The 12,486-nt window shown below is 28.7% G+C and overlaps 1 protein-coding gene across 1 annotated transcript in view; it reads right to left on the reverse strand.

Annotated features, from left to right (window-relative positions):
• Positions 1 to 816: 816 nt before the first annotated feature.
• The window catches only part of LOC111618445 (U5 small nuclear ribonucleoprotein 200 kDa helicase-like), a 94,966-nt gene continuing 83,296 nt past the window's right edge, over positions 817 to 12,486 (reverse strand). Inside the window, exons 32-49 of the mRNA XM_023359990.1 lie at positions 9,724 to 9,794; positions 9,550 to 9,650; positions 9,138 to 9,311; positions 8,807 to 9,063; positions 8,559 to 8,687; positions 8,294 to 8,485; positions 7,980 to 8,216; positions 6,186 to 6,388; positions 3,982 to 4,055; positions 3,781 to 3,857; positions 2,634 to 2,781; positions 2,490 to 2,566; positions 2,302 to 2,389; positions 2,107 to 2,228; positions 1,888 to 2,031; positions 1,475 to 1,812; positions 1,297 to 1,378; positions 817 to 1,190 (exon numbers count right to left, since the gene is read on the reverse strand). Of these exons, the coding sequence (XP_023215758.1) occupies positions 942 to 1,190; positions 1,297 to 1,378; positions 1,475 to 1,812; positions 1,888 to 2,031; positions 2,107 to 2,228; positions 2,302 to 2,389; positions 2,490 to 2,566; positions 2,634 to 2,781; positions 3,781 to 3,857; positions 3,982 to 4,055; positions 6,186 to 6,388; positions 7,980 to 8,216; positions 8,294 to 8,485; positions 8,559 to 8,687; positions 8,807 to 9,063; positions 9,138 to 9,311; positions 9,550 to 9,650; positions 9,724 to 9,794 (2,763 nt within the window). The 3' untranslated portion in view covers positions 817 to 941. The remainder of the gene's footprint in view (positions 1,191 to 1,296; positions 1,379 to 1,474; positions 1,813 to 1,887; positions 2,032 to 2,106; positions 2,229 to 2,301; positions 2,390 to 2,489; positions 2,567 to 2,633; positions 2,782 to 3,780; positions 3,858 to 3,981; positions 4,056 to 6,185; positions 6,389 to 7,979; positions 8,217 to 8,293; positions 8,486 to 8,558; positions 8,688 to 8,806; positions 9,064 to 9,137; positions 9,312 to 9,549; positions 9,651 to 9,723; positions 9,795 to 12,486) is intronic.

Consider the following 12,486-nt stretch of genomic DNA (forward strand, 5'->3'; position numbering starts at 1 on the left):
TAAAGGTTAAAATCGTGTCATACATTGCTAAAAATAAAAAATTAGTCAAAGCGTTTATTTTGACTAAAGTTCAATGACCTTAATTTGTTACTATAATTGTTAAATTTGTACTGAAATTAATACTTTGTTAATTTACCAGGAATATTTGACAAATTTATAAGAATAAAGTTTTATAAACGAGTCGAATTTAATCACGTGGCATGTTCCGGTTATAGAAAGTGAGACGAACACGTGTACAGTTTGGAAAACGCTACCGGAACGGATAACTAAATAAGGGAAGGAATTGTGATTTCTATTTTTAGTTATCGTTCTTTTATAAAGGGTAGTCGTTCTCTCCACTTCAGTTCCGCTTTCGTTATGAGGTAAGTGCAAATAAAATATAATACGGTTAAATTATATACTAATAATTCGTAATAGACTCGTATACTTCAGTTACATTTAAGTAGCACACGGTTCAGATTGCCTTCTTCAAAATAGATTGCCAATTTGGAAAAGTGTGCATAAATTATACTCTGTAAGCAATCACTGTTGTAATAAATTGTACGGCAGTCACAAAGCAGAGAACAGCTTATTCGTTAATATTTACATATTAGAATTTAGCAAAGATTCTTTTAAAAATACGCTTTTCATTTAAATATTTGACATTAATATTTAATTTTTATTTTAAGGAATACTTTTTTTTTCTCCCAACAGATATTCCAATATCAGAAAATATGCACTAATATAGATTTGTTCTTAGAAGAGGAATAGTTATTATGTATAATTTTATTTATTAATAAATAAAAAATTTCTTATAAATTAAATTGTACAAATTTATTTTGTTTTAAAAACATTTATTTTAAAAATCAAATGAGTATCCATTTACATAAAAAAAATTGATGATATCAACACAATAAATGTCTCTATTTACATTACAAATGTGTGAACGAAAGAAGATCTGTTTAATCACTTTCACTATCACTCTCTTTCCCACTATCAGGTTGACCAACATGAATGTTGAATTTATATTCCTGATCACATCCCATGTAAGCATCGCTCATAAAATATAAGGTGTAAACATGCTCACCCGGACTGGGTGCCACAAAGTCTAATTTTACTTTTGCTTTTTGTTGTAATGTCAGTCGCTTGATAGATATCAGAGAATTTGATTTGGGATCTCCAATAACTACCCACCATCCTTCTTCTCGTTTCTATAATAGTTAAACACAATATTAGCTAAATAATTCTAAATAACTCAATAAATAAATTTACTGTAGTAACTACAGTAAAATTGTGAAAAAAAGAAAAATCACATGCCTGAGGAAATAAGGGAGCGATGACAGGTCCCGTAACTTCGTCTTCTCTTTCTAACTGAACTATTACATTTACGGTGGAACCACTGATATGTGAGAAATTAAAATTAGAAATTTCATAACTGATAATTGTTATAAACTCTACTTATGAATAATATACTATAAATTAAATCAAATCTTACCTGTGAATAATATCTTTATCTTGTACTTCATATGTTAATTCAATATTTGGATATCTATTACAAAATCTTGCAACATCTGCCATTTGTGCATCTGTCAACTGAAGTAATTTATTTCTATCATCATCTTCAAGTTCCATAACATCAAACACAGTTTCTACTCCTTTTTCAATACAACGCTTAACTATTTCTGTAGTGAAATGAGGAAGTTGTTTCAAGTAAGAGTCCTTATTCCACATTGCTTGAGTTACCATCTGTGCTAATTCCATAGCAGCTAATGCTGGTGACAACCAACCATTTGAACTCAATACATCCACACAAGCTTGAATTAAACGTACCGCCTATATTTTTGTATGAATAAATATTTATTTTAACAAATAAAAGATATTTGTACAAATATTAAAAAATATACTTACTTTATTTAATATATCTTCAGTGTCTGACTGTAATTCAGCAGAGAGCTGCATTCGAGATAAATGAGCTTGTAGAAGAAAATTGGTTTTTGTATGTGGATCACTATATTTCGGATTGCTTGATTTGTGAGATAGACGATTAGCCAACTAAAGATATTAAAAATATGTATTAAATATATATCACAAAATAAAATTGAATATATGTAAATTAATAATAATAACCTGTCTGAGAATGCTGTCTTCATGATGTCTAACTGGTACACTTTCATATTCAGCAGCATTACTTATGATATCAATGAGACCACGAATCTTTGTTTTAGCACTCAGAGACATACTGAACAATTCTATTAGAAGAAAATAATATGTCATTTCATATTATTGAAAATAAGTTTGAAATTAAAGAGAAACAAAAGTTACCAATAGTTGTATAATTGATATAATAGTAGGCAGCAATCATTCCAAGATTAAGAGGAGAGACATCCATCTCATCTTCAATGCTGATGCACTGAAAATATAAATATTGACATAGTATAAATTTTTAAAATCATATATTCAATAAATAACATTTAAATTTTTCAACTAATTGTATCAATACATAAATTTACCTTTGATTGTTCTAGATCATTCAGTGTGTTCTCTACAAGTTCTGATAGATGGTCAGAAAGATGACGATGAGTAACACCTGGAAAAAAATAATACTCTCAATAACTACTTATTTCATTTTTGCATTTAAATAAATAAAATATTACCTTGTAAATTATAATAATTTGGATTCTGTGTCATTCGACGATAAAGAAAAGTCCAAGTTAAATAGTCAACTGCATCTTGCTTGTTTTCTATTGTTTTTGTAACAATTTCAGCATTGAAATGATCATGTAAGCAATGATCTAAATGACTCTAGAGAAAGGATTGGACATTTGAATTAATAAACACTTAAAATAAATTGTTCTTCAAGCAATTTAATTAAGTACTGTAACTGAAATAGCCATACAGCTTATAGCATAAAAAGTTTTACAAATGATATTCCCCAAACATCTTTCCTATGGAACTATTAACAAAACAACATTCATACATTTGGTTACAATTTTATTTTTAATCAAAACACTCAATATTCTCTGATATTTCATTTCAATATTGCTGTCTATGGATCACCACCAGTATATAATATAGTAAATTTTGCTAAGTCAAATTCCAGAAGATACAGAAAGATTTCAGCTTATACAACATTCAATTGTATTTCAATTAAAATTACTTTCAATTTTTAAAAAATTAAACAATGATCATGTTAAGAATAACAACATGATGGCAGTTAAGATAAATCCATGTCTGTAAAATAACCATTCAAGTCTACATCAAATCCTTTGAAATTTATATGGATGATCTGGCCTAAATGTCTCAGTCTCCATGCCGCTGTGTACCTGGCTAAACTCACAATAGGTACAAAAAATAATCCCTTAGGACTTGCAGAGCAAAGAATTTCAAAGAGGGGAAGAATTCATTTTTATGTTTTTAAAAATATATTTTAATTACACATTTATGTTATTTCTGTATAGTCATCAAATTATATGTTAAAATTTGATTATCTATTTTATATGATAGAATTGTTTTTTGTTTTCCTTCTATTAAATTATACAAGATAAACATAAACACACACACATATATATATGTATCAAATAAGTATAAAACATATAAATTCATATTATAAAAATGTATAATAAAAATTATTAAATATGTCTAAAATTTATATAAAATGAGAATTCCTAACTTTCAAGTGCAGTTAAGAATAAATGCTTATGTGATACATTTAATATTTGTCTTAATGCACAGTAGTAGTAAATATAAGAATGAATTAGTATTTTATAAAAATATATGTAAATATATAAAAATATAACTTACTTCAACCGGTAGAGGCTCGTATAAGAACTTCTTGAAAAAATCTTTCTTTGACGTTTGACATAATAAAACACATTTTCCTTAAAAAGAAATTTAAACAAACTATATAAATACACACATGAAAATATAATTTTTTAATGTGAGAAAATTATTATTATTAAACTTCTCATATCAAATAATATCATAATAATTTATAAATTTTACCATCTTCATCCATTAAAGGACGATTAGCTCTTCCAACCATTTGTAGGACATCTGTTATGGGAAAGTCTTCATAACTATTAAAAAATAAAATTCAAGTAATAAATTTTAAATTTCACACAACTGAGTAAATAAATATTCTTTACAGAACATGTTAAGCAAAAATAATTTTTAATAAATACAAAATTGGAATCTCCAAAAGGTGCAATATTCTCAATTTTTTTAAAAATCATACAATAAAGAGATTTTAAATAAAATTTGATTTTAGAAATTTAGCAGATTTAGATCATTTAATAAAATATATACCATAAATTATTACATGAAACTTCAGTCATGGTAGCTATACTTTGAGAAACTGCCCTTAACAATATTAAGAATACAGTAAATTCTATTTAACAGACCCCGATTTAATGGACAAAAATTTAAAAACCTTTTTTTATTCATCACTAGTGTGTGGTTGAACAATGAGTCACTGAATATAAATCATTCATTGTATATACTCAAATAAGACATCTTATTTAATTAACTTGGCAACAGTAGGCAACCCTTTCCCTAATTAGTCCATTAGATTGAGGTTTTACTGCAATGTTAAAATTTAATATAATTCATTAATATTTTAGAATTGAACAAATAATGGTCTTTTGAACTAACTTCCAAGTGTGCAAACCAATAATTTTTATACAGGATGTGGCAAAGAAACAGGAGATTATAAAAGCTCAATAACTCAGTAAAATGGTTTGTTTAAGAAATTACATATATATCAACTTAAAAATAATAAAAAGCATTTTATTTTTTTGAAAAATGACATCTTTGAGGTGCAGACATTCTATTCTTGAGTGTATAGCAACCATTACATATTGCATTATTTCCAACAGGATTCCAACTATTTCTTCTCTAATTCTTAGTTTAAGCTTGGCAATATTGTGTGGGAGGTTAATATACACCTTGCTTTTCAAATATCTCCACAAAAAAGATCACATAATGACAAACCAGGTGATCTTACAGGCCCAGAAGTGTCACCATTCTTGGAGATGACATGACTGAGGAAACAACTGTCTTACAGCAATCATGAATATTTTGGCTGTGTGAGCTTTGCCATATCTTGTTGGAACCATGTCTGGTCATTAACAAGAGGAAATCTGGTTAATTCTTGCATCAAAAACATTAAACTGCAAGATGGCATGCAGAGATCTGTGGAATATGTATGATGGAGGCCTCACATATGTGATATTATCTGGGGTATGTACAGTACTTGCTGCAGCCAGAGGTTTTTTTTTTTTTTAAAGTGCAGAACCAGTTTTTCAAAGTTCTTAATCCATGTCATAATGGCATGTCAGGACAGCACTGGATTATTTCAATGGGATGTTGAACTGGTGCTGAAATAACTGTTGAGTGACCATGATACAATCATTATTTTTATAATATGTCTTAATGATGAATGCATGTTGTGCATCTATCCACTGGTTCATGATTACTAAATGCTAGACTATTGACAACATAGCATTTCTGAACAAGCTTGTACCACCCCATGAATACAAAAAAATTCTCCCATTTATTTTCCCCATCCTGTATAATTTAATATTTAAAAATTTAATTGTTGATTTTATTAACATGATAAGCAAGAAATGAGAAAAGAAAATTATGATGCTTTAGAAAACCTTTATATAAACTAAAATTTGATGTTACATAAACATTATATTGTATTTAAATTATTTATTTAGAGGAAAAAGCTAGAAATCTTTCCATATTAATAAAATAGACTAAATGATTATTGATATAATTAGTAATCATGATTATTCATATTGTTAATAAATAATTTGAATATTTTTTGAGGTTTAGATTATACATTATTTGTATGAAAGTCAACTATCAATCATGAAGCACTATTAATTATATTAGAATGAGGTATTTCTATCAACTTAAATACTTATTCTTGTATTAATCCATTATCCTTTTCAAATTCTAAAATATTGGTAATTTTTCTGAAAAAGTTAGTTAATACTCTTCATTTTTTATTCAGAAAATTAATTTAATCAAAAAAAATTATTTGTTAACTAAACCAATAAATCAGACAAACTAAAAATAGAGATTTTAAACATCAACATTTAACATTAATTTTTACATATTATTTTTTATATTAAAAATCATATTATTGTGTTATTTAATATATCTATGCACACTGAATTAATAATCATTCAAATACTTACGTATGTATTTTCCCATTATAATATTGTGTGTCCATAATAACAACTAAGTGGGCAGCAAGGGACATTCCCCAGCACAAATTACGGGAAACAACAACAACTTGCACTGCATCACTATTAAATAGCTGTTCAACCAGATGACGATCAGAAGCAGTAAGACCTTCATGAAGATATGCAACTCCATTACACAAAGTTTCTTTCAGAGTCTGCAATTAAAAGCAAAAATTATAGAATTTAACTTAAGTAAGATATTAAAACAATATACTTAAACAAACATCAAGAAACCTGATAAATTTGTAAAGCCAAACTACTACTGGATTACATTGGAACTACTTTTCAGTGATTACTTTTAATTAATTATTAAATAATTTGTCACTAGAGGGAAGTGTTAAGTGCTATCTCTTATTAAATTAATATTTATTAAATAATCTATATAAATAAAACTGTAGTGGTCAAAATGTTTGTTCCCACATCACAGGAAAATGGCTGAATGTATTTTAACCAAACTTCATATTTTGAATCTGTCAGTTCAGGAGGCTTTTAGATACACATCATCTCAAAATCTACATTGATTAAATTAAAAATTTGTCTATTTGTCTCTCTGTTCACTAGATAGGGACTCATGAATTAGTACTTTCTGTCAAGGGATTAGCTATAAGAAAGGTTTATTATTGAAGTTTACTATTATATTTGAAGAACTGACATAAAAAAATAATTAGATAATTAGCAAAATCTTAGAGGCATTAAAAAAAGTGACATCATGCTAAATGGCAGTACATGTACATAAGGCTGGTTTTTTGAACCGTTACCTATTGTGTTCATGATTTGTTAGGCCTAACTGTATTTGTGTGAGCAAAGATTATGCCTACTTGGAAACAACAAAACCTTGGCCAATCTTCAAGGAAAAGTAAACATGTAAGAGTGTCTAGAGATTCAGAGAACCAGTCCTTGAGACAGGCTAGGCTTAGTTCTCAGGGAAAATGGCTGGTCATTCTGTGAGTGCTTTTGAGTGTACAAGAATTACTATAATTCCCTGGTGCAAAAGTGCCTATATTCTATATTCACTTAACAGTTTGCAGTAAGTCATGCCACATGATAACTGATTGACTAATATGCCAAAATTTAAAAACTGGGATATTATTTTATAAATAATTTATTGTTAAAATCACTAGGCTTGCATTAATAGATCAAAAGTAATAACAAGATGTGAATTAATGTGATAATTATCTGAGATCTCACAATAATTTTATTTTCAAGTGACAGTAACCCATTAGCCTGCATACATTATCATGTGATAGACAATTGATCACTAATATGTTAAAATTTAAAAAATGGCTATTATTTTATAAATATTCAATATTTTTAAATAAAACTTTCAAAAGGGCAAACAGGAGACAGTCAGCTCTCAAAAGCAGTATTAAATATATGCAGATTCCTTCTACATTGTTTGGTAGCTTGGTGTCGTTAATCTCCCTCATGAATTTATTTAATTAAAATTAAGATATCCACAGTACTCATCTTGGATACTAAATATTTTAAATTTCATCCAAATCAGTTAATTTGTTGTGGCAATGTTAAAGGTCAAAGTTGACACTTTAACATTACATGTATGGCTGAGCTTTACTATAAAGCATGGTAATAATGCTCTATGACTATGATAAACAAAAACATCTCATTAAATTTCAGAAAAAAAATATATAAAATAGAGTTAAAATAAAAATATATTTCATTTAGAAAAAAGTCAACCTTTCAATTAATTTTTACAATGTAATCACTAAATGAATTGTACATTCTTACTTTATCATTTATTCTTTGAATATAAGGTTCTAGATCATCTTCAGAACAATGAAGAAAACGAGATGGTTGGCATTCTGCAGCACAAAATGTAAGGATATCAATTGCTGTTACTCTGGTCTGTTTACGTGATGGTACAAACACAATAACTGGTTTCCTTGGAGAATGATTAATTATGCTTTGGTAAAGAGGTTTACTCATAGCTAGAAGTCTAGAGGCATTATGAGTAATATTAAATCCCTATAAAATAAACAACATAACTTGATAATTGCATAAAACAATATGAAAATGAAAAACTTACACAGATATTTATTTACCTGAATGTGAAGTTCAAGTGGAACAGGACGAACATTAGGATGAAAATTAAATGTTGCATTAGTACCAGCTCCTAACCATTGTGCAATATCTTTAGAATTAGCAAGAGAAGAACTGAGAGCAATAATACGAATCTGTCGTTCTATTTGAGATGAGATGTAACGCATCCGAGAACAAATAACTTCAAGGACAGGCTAAAAACAAATTTTAAAATTTTATAAAACAATAAACTAATGTTATGGAATTTAATTTTTTTGTTTATATTACCCCATCATCTCCACCAATTAACTGCAACTCATCAATAATAAAAAGATTAATATTCTGAACATTCTTTCTCTGTTTCCAACGACGAGATAATACATCCCATCTTTCTGGAGTGCTAATAATTATGTTTCCCTAGTAACAACAATAACAATAAAAAAATCTTAACTTTTATAATAATAGAAATGTTTATTAATTATTGTTATAAAGTTAATAAATTGGTTCTTAATTCAGATTATTTCATTTTACTTTACCTTTGCCAAAAGTTTAAGATCAATTCCTGTTTCACCTGTTAACAATACAACTTTTTTATTTAATAAAAGAGCAAATTTATTCCAGTCATTATAAATCTGCTCCGCTAAAGCTTCTTTTGGTGTAACATAAACACAACGACCCTCAGGTATTTGTGAAAATAATCTTAAAATTGCAAATTCTGCACAAATTGTCTTTCCACTTCCAGTAGGAGCACCAATAAAAACATTATCATTACTATTGTAGACTGTATTGAATACTAAAAAATAAATAATTAATAGTAAACATTTTGTTTTTAATAATTATCACCAAATGAAGAAAGAACAATTTTACCTTGAGTTTGAATTGGATTAAAGTAAGGAAATTTTTCACTGTATAATGATTCAAAGACCGAATTTCTCAAAGCAGAAACAGGTAATGGTTGCAAGTCAAGAAGTTCTGTAGGTGGAGGATATTTTTCAGGAAGAAGAAGATGCCGAAAAGATACAGGCAACTGAGTTTCTGAACCTAATTAAAAAAACAAAGTCAATTAGCATTACGATAAATATAGATAATTCTCAGAAATTCAGAAAATGTTGCCATTGTAATTTTAAATGCAATTTTCAAAATCTAACTATAATGTGAAACAAACACTTTCAGTTAAATAACAAAAGGCAACTTATTATCTACTTAAGTTATATAGCTATCATATAGTTTATAATCAAAATTTAAAATCAATAGTTAAACAATAAATAATTTCACTAACCAATCCAACGATCTGAAACAATTCTAATAAAATACTGTGCAGGCAGTGGTTCAAAAACAGGAACAAAAAATTTGACAATATGATCATCCTGAGAAAATTTACTATAAAAAAAATAAAATAAATTTTAGCAATTTATAAAACAATAAATTATTTATGTTTAATAAAAAAAATTACCTTTTTAACAGAAAGTATTCATGATGTAAGATAACTTCACTATCCACATCTTCAACTAAAATCCAAAATGCCTATTAAAATAAAGTGAATTTATAAACTTGTTATAATTCTTTTAAGAAATTTAAAGCTTTATTTATTAAATTAAAAAATAAGTTGTTTTAGACAAAGATAAAAACAAAATATCCTAAAAAATGAGAAATGTTCCAAGAAATAAAAACAGGGAATAAATATTAAAAAATTTAGTTAATTGCCAATACCAGGTAAGAAAGGATTGATGACCTGCTTTCAATAATATAAAAAAAGCCATGGTTTAGGAAAAACAAGTATAGGTTGATCATAATATATTAACCTTTCAACAGTGGGATAGTCAGGTATAGTGCTATCCCAAAGTAGTGGAGAATAAATGTGGGAAAAAGTATTTTTCCACGAGTTTTTTCTCATTACTGTTTCTGAAAAATTTTTTGTAGACAGTTATGTCTAGTAAAGAAAAGTCTTTTTTTATTGTTACATGATTCATTTTTTTGCGATAGTTTTTGGCAATACCCCAAAAGAATTTAATGGCTATATCAGGCCTGGGAGTGCCATTTACCCTCTGAAAAAGTGAGAAAAGTGAGTTGAAATACAGAAAAAGTGAGTGCAATACAGGCAGCCCTCGGTTTACTCCGGCTCAATTTACGCCGCTGCGCAATTTGCTGTGTAATTCCCTGATTTTCCCTATGCTAGACTGATTTTCATTCAGTGTTGACGTATTTACCGAGCCGCAACATTGTATATTCGTTAAAACAAAGATTTTTATTGAATATATTTATTTTTTCTGTTTAATATTATTGGGTATGTATACATTTGCATTAAATTAATATTAAAATACTAAACATTTAGGTACCCACGAGTCAACTTATTAAACTTAATAGTCCAATAAATGGTGTCCGAATCCAAAGTTCCAATGAATGTATCCCGTATCAGATCGTTCAGGAAAACACTTTACGATGCAGTAGCACTTCCGGCAATCACAAATTATCGTTAGTGAGACAAATCCACGGGTGTGACTATGCAGACGCGAGCAAGCGAATTTTCCAAGCGAATGAGAATATGTGGCAAGAAGAGGCGAGATGCGATAAATATCAAAACCTGTCAGATATGTGCGAGAACCAGAAATTCGCTCTCGCCAGCGTTATTTCTCGCTTCTCGTTTGTACATGGTTATCCTTTGCGAAAACTAAATCGCTCGCTCTAAATTCGCGTCTGCATAGTCGCACCCTACTTCTCATCGGCCAGACGATATCTATCTCTTCTTAGCCACCTTCAATTTTCCCGCTCAAGCTGACCTTATATATGGGCTACGGCAACCAGTGGTCAACCAATCAGTGTCTCCGCTTGTCTGTAGCTCTACGTCAGGTTAATGTATCCTTTCAACTATGGAAAGTTTGACGGATGAACTTTGTGAGTTAGACAATGATTGGGAGAGAAGTGCAAATGTAAAAAGGAGTATCATATTCGACCATATTTCGAAATTCTCAATGAAAGAAAACAAAAATGTAAACAATTAAAGATGGTCTTTAAGCCTCTGTTTTAAAAGTCTCATAGTGGCACCAACGTAAACGAGATCTGAATTAAAACAGTGGTCACTTAAAGGAATAGAATACACTCCTGTACTATTGTTACGGTTTCCTTTCTTCTTATCATTTGGTAGAATTCTATAAATCGTAGGATTACAATGATAAATTATTCTTAAATTATTCTTGTGAGCTAATTTTTTAATCATCGAGTGTAGGAAAGGTTATTAAAGATGGATTCTTTTTTCCGAAAAATGTACAAGATCTGAAACTAAAATTTTTTAATAAAAACATTTCACTTTATTTTATGATAAAATACATTTTAAAAATTAAATTTATATGTATTTTGCATTATATTGTATTAATAAACAAAATTATTTGCTTATTTTTCACTTATGTAGAATCTAACGCTATACCTCACTGTAAATATGGATTCATTTTACGCTGATTTGATTTGTGCCGGCTTTTGTAGGAATGGAACTGCAGTGTAAACCGAGAGCTACCTGTAGTGACAAAACAAAGTGAAAACATGGAAGGAAAACTCAGCAAAATAGCAGTAAAAGTTTTTTCTTTTTATTGTTATGGTTAAATACATTTTAAAACTTTTTGTATATACTGTAATATTTCCAGTAAACCATGAATACTTAATAAGTCTTTGGCTTCTTCTGTAAATAATCAGTCATGAAAGATGATGTTCTTTTATTAAGATTTTTCTGGATGTTTTCAGCTTCCTTCTTTTTTGCTTCCTCTTGCTTTTGAACACTTTTAACACTAACAAGCATGACATGTGCTGCCCGTATTTCATTCATATTCTTGCTATTAATGGCCTTCTCCAGTTTTTTGTTTGCTGCTTCTAACAAAACCTGGCCTGTCGCGTATATTTCACTTTCTTCTATTTTTTTCTGTTTTAAACTCTGCTGCAATGCCATAATCTTTTCCTTGACATGAATAGCTCTCTTTTGATGTTCTTCAAAATTTTTCTGTGCATCCTCTTCTGCTCTTTTTTTCTGTTTCTTTTTTTCTTTTAACTTCTTTTCATTTTCCAATTGGTCTTGATGATTTCTATGTGCTGAGGCAGCTAATTTCAGTAAATCCTTTGTAATAGGTACAAGGTGTGGGCTTCGGTCATACATGTTTAGTCCCTCCTTAACAATCAAAAGTGAATTAAGCATTCTTTCTGACATTGATGCTCTATCAGGAGGAAGTGCAAG

Source organism: Centruroides sculpturatus, unplaced genomic scaffold (assembly GCF_000671375.1).
Source record: "Centruroides sculpturatus isolate CEXI.00-Female unplaced genomic scaffold, Cexi_2.0 scaffold5, whole genome shotgun sequence".
NCBI classification, from domain to species: Eukaryota; Metazoa; Arthropoda; class Arachnida; order Scorpiones; family Buthidae; genus Centruroides; species Centruroides sculpturatus.